The sequence below is a fragment of the Ziziphus jujuba genome, chromosome 5, assembly GCF_031755915.1.
Source record: "Ziziphus jujuba cultivar Dongzao chromosome 5, ASM3175591v1".
In the NCBI taxonomy this organism is placed as follows: domain Eukaryota; kingdom Viridiplantae; phylum Streptophyta; class Magnoliopsida; order Rosales; family Rhamnaceae; genus Ziziphus; species Ziziphus jujuba.
The window spans coordinates 26,136,961-26,139,540 of record NC_083383.1 but is presented as its reverse complement, the minus strand read 5'-3'; the positions used below and the strand labels follow the sequence as shown (position 1 = coordinate 26,139,540).

General features: G+C 33.9%; 1 protein-coding gene across 1 annotated transcript; it reads right to left on the bottom strand.

Annotated features, from left to right (window-relative positions):
- Positions 1–1,123: 1,123 nt before the first annotated feature.
- On the bottom strand, positions 1,124–1,713 carry LOC125422946 (secreted RxLR effector protein 161-like). The gene is made up of 2 exons (XM_060817312.1): positions 1,419–1,713; positions 1,124–1,350 (listed from the first exon to the last, which is right to left on the bottom strand). Exons 1-2 carry the CDS (start codon positions 1,711–1,713, stop codon positions 1,124–1,126), a joined length of 522 nt encoding a protein of 173 aa, XP_060673295.1.
- Positions 1,714–2,580: the final 867 nt, after the last annotated feature.

The following is a 2,580-nucleotide window of genomic DNA, read 5'->3' as shown; positions in this document are numbered from 1 at the left end:
TCAATTGATGATAAGGTCACTCTTGACCACATTCTAGATTTCCAGTTGATACAATTATTGCAAAGTGTAAACACATAAGAACTAGTTAACCTTCTTCTATCTTTATCACCTACATAAGCAGAGTCTATAGCTGAATATATGTGGAAAATAAAAAGTTTCAAAGTGCATTTTGGACCTTAACACACATATATATGAAACACCATCATATTGATCTAAACATGCTCAACATTTCTATATAGCAATTAGATCAGTACAGAATTAAAAATTGGATCAAATACCTCTAGCCATTGTCGTTGTCTCGTAAACACTCAAGGATATTAGAAAGGTCTTCTAAACCTTATCTTTCTCTAAACTAATGGTGTGTTTTTCTGAATTGAAAAAGTAAGCTTACGGACCTGAAAACATAGTATGCACAACCTTTATGCGTGCTTTGCCCATCACAGAGCCGTTCCAATGCATGCAGTTAATGGGTGATAAATTCATAACGTTTTGAACATTATGGAATAACCAAAAAATTATTCATAAGGATGGAATCAATGTGGACCATTATTTTTTTTTAATTATTATTATTATTATGGAGAAAAACCAACATTCTCCCACTTGGTCCATATATTCCATTGTTCACCATAGCAAGAAATACAATGCATGAATCATGGCAATAGGTTCTCTAAAAACAAGTATTATCTTCTATGTATCACAATGCATCATGTCTCTTTAAACACTATCTCATATATCTTAATGAATAAACCCTATGTTTATTCTAAGTCCAAACCAAATGATATTTCTCAATTATAAATAAATAAATGAATATACAAATATGTGCACAAAACACAAATGAGAAAACATCAACTGAATAAGAGTACCATTAAAACAATTAATGTACGTTTATCAAAAATCACCTTATGGAACTAAGTCCCATACGAATTACATGATCCTTAAAATTCTTTGGTGCCATGCCTTTAGTTAAAGGATCAGCAATCATCAATTCAGTGCTAATGTGCTCTAGGACCACTTTATTCTCCTTAACACGTTCTCTTATGGCTAAGTATTTGATGTCAATGTGTTTACTTCGAATACCACTCTTATTGTTCTTAGCCATAAATACTGCAGCTGAATCGTCATACTACAATCTCAATGGCCTAGAAATGGAATCCACAACTTGAAGGCCAGAAATGAAACTCTTCAACCATACACCATGCGAGGTAGCCTCAAAACAAGATAAGAACTCAACCTCCATAGTGGAGGTAGCAGTCAAAGTCTGCTTCGCGCTTCTCCAAGACACAGTTCCACTAGCAAGCATGAAAATATAACCAGATGTTGATTTTTTTGAATCAACACAGCCAGCAAAGTCTGCATCGGAATAGCCAATCACTTCCAGATTTTCTTTGCAGCTCTCCAATGGTCAACACCTGGATTACTCTGATATCTCCCTAGCATTCCAACAGCAAATGCAATGTTAGGTCTGGTGCAGACCTGAGCATACATAAGGCTTCCAACGGCTGAAGCATATGGAATAGCTTTCACTTGTTCCCGTTTGAAATTATTTTTTGGGCACTGATTCAAATTGAATCTGTTACCCTTTACAATGGGTGCTATACTTGGTGAAAAATCATTCATGCAAAATCTTTCTAAAAACTTTATTGTTATAGGTTTCTTGAGACAATCCCAAAATGCCTCGAGATCTTTCTCTATGAATCTTAATGCCAATGACATAAGATGCCTCACCCATATTCTTCATATCAAAGTTCTTTTAGAGAAATTGCTTCACCTCATATAACAAACCTTTGTCATTAGTTGCAAGCAAAATATCATCCACATATAGCACAAGAAAACAGATTTTGCTCCCACTAATCTTTTGGTATATACACTGATCCATGATGTTTTCTTCAAATCCAAATGAAATGATGACATCATGGAATTTTTAATTCCGCATTGATCTAATTGCTATATAGAAATGTTGAGCAAGTTAAGATCGACATAGGTTTTCTTACATTTGGTATCGAGCATTGTTTGCCTCTGCCTTGATCGTTGTTGCTCTCTGATTGAGTTTAGTTTTTTTGGGAGAATCAAATCTATGTTTTAGATGTGTTATTAAATAAAAACAATCAGTAATTATTAGGAAATTGAATTCTGAGATTTCTGGTATATAATATGCAATTTTTTGGGCGTTGGAATCTTGAGGAACCATCGGGTTTCGATTCGGGTCTCAACCAGGTTGAAAATGGGTCTTTTTGATCCGTCTGGAGGTTGAAGACAACTCAAATGATGAGTCATTTTAATGCTTGGAAAAATGACATGTCGTTTTTTGTCTAGAAAATGCATCCTTGTAGTTGAACGACATGTCGTTTATCTGAAAATAAATAAATAAATAAATAAATAAATAAATAAATAAAACATATTCTGATGGCTGAAGGATTTGAACCCGTGCCTTTCTTGATGAGAGTTGTAAGCCAGCGTATCGGATCACTAGATTAGGCTTTCTTTTGTGTATGGTTTACGATTTATGTCGTATTTATTTATGCATTATGTTTTATTTATTTATACCACATGGGTACTTTACTAAAGAAATGATTGTTTTAA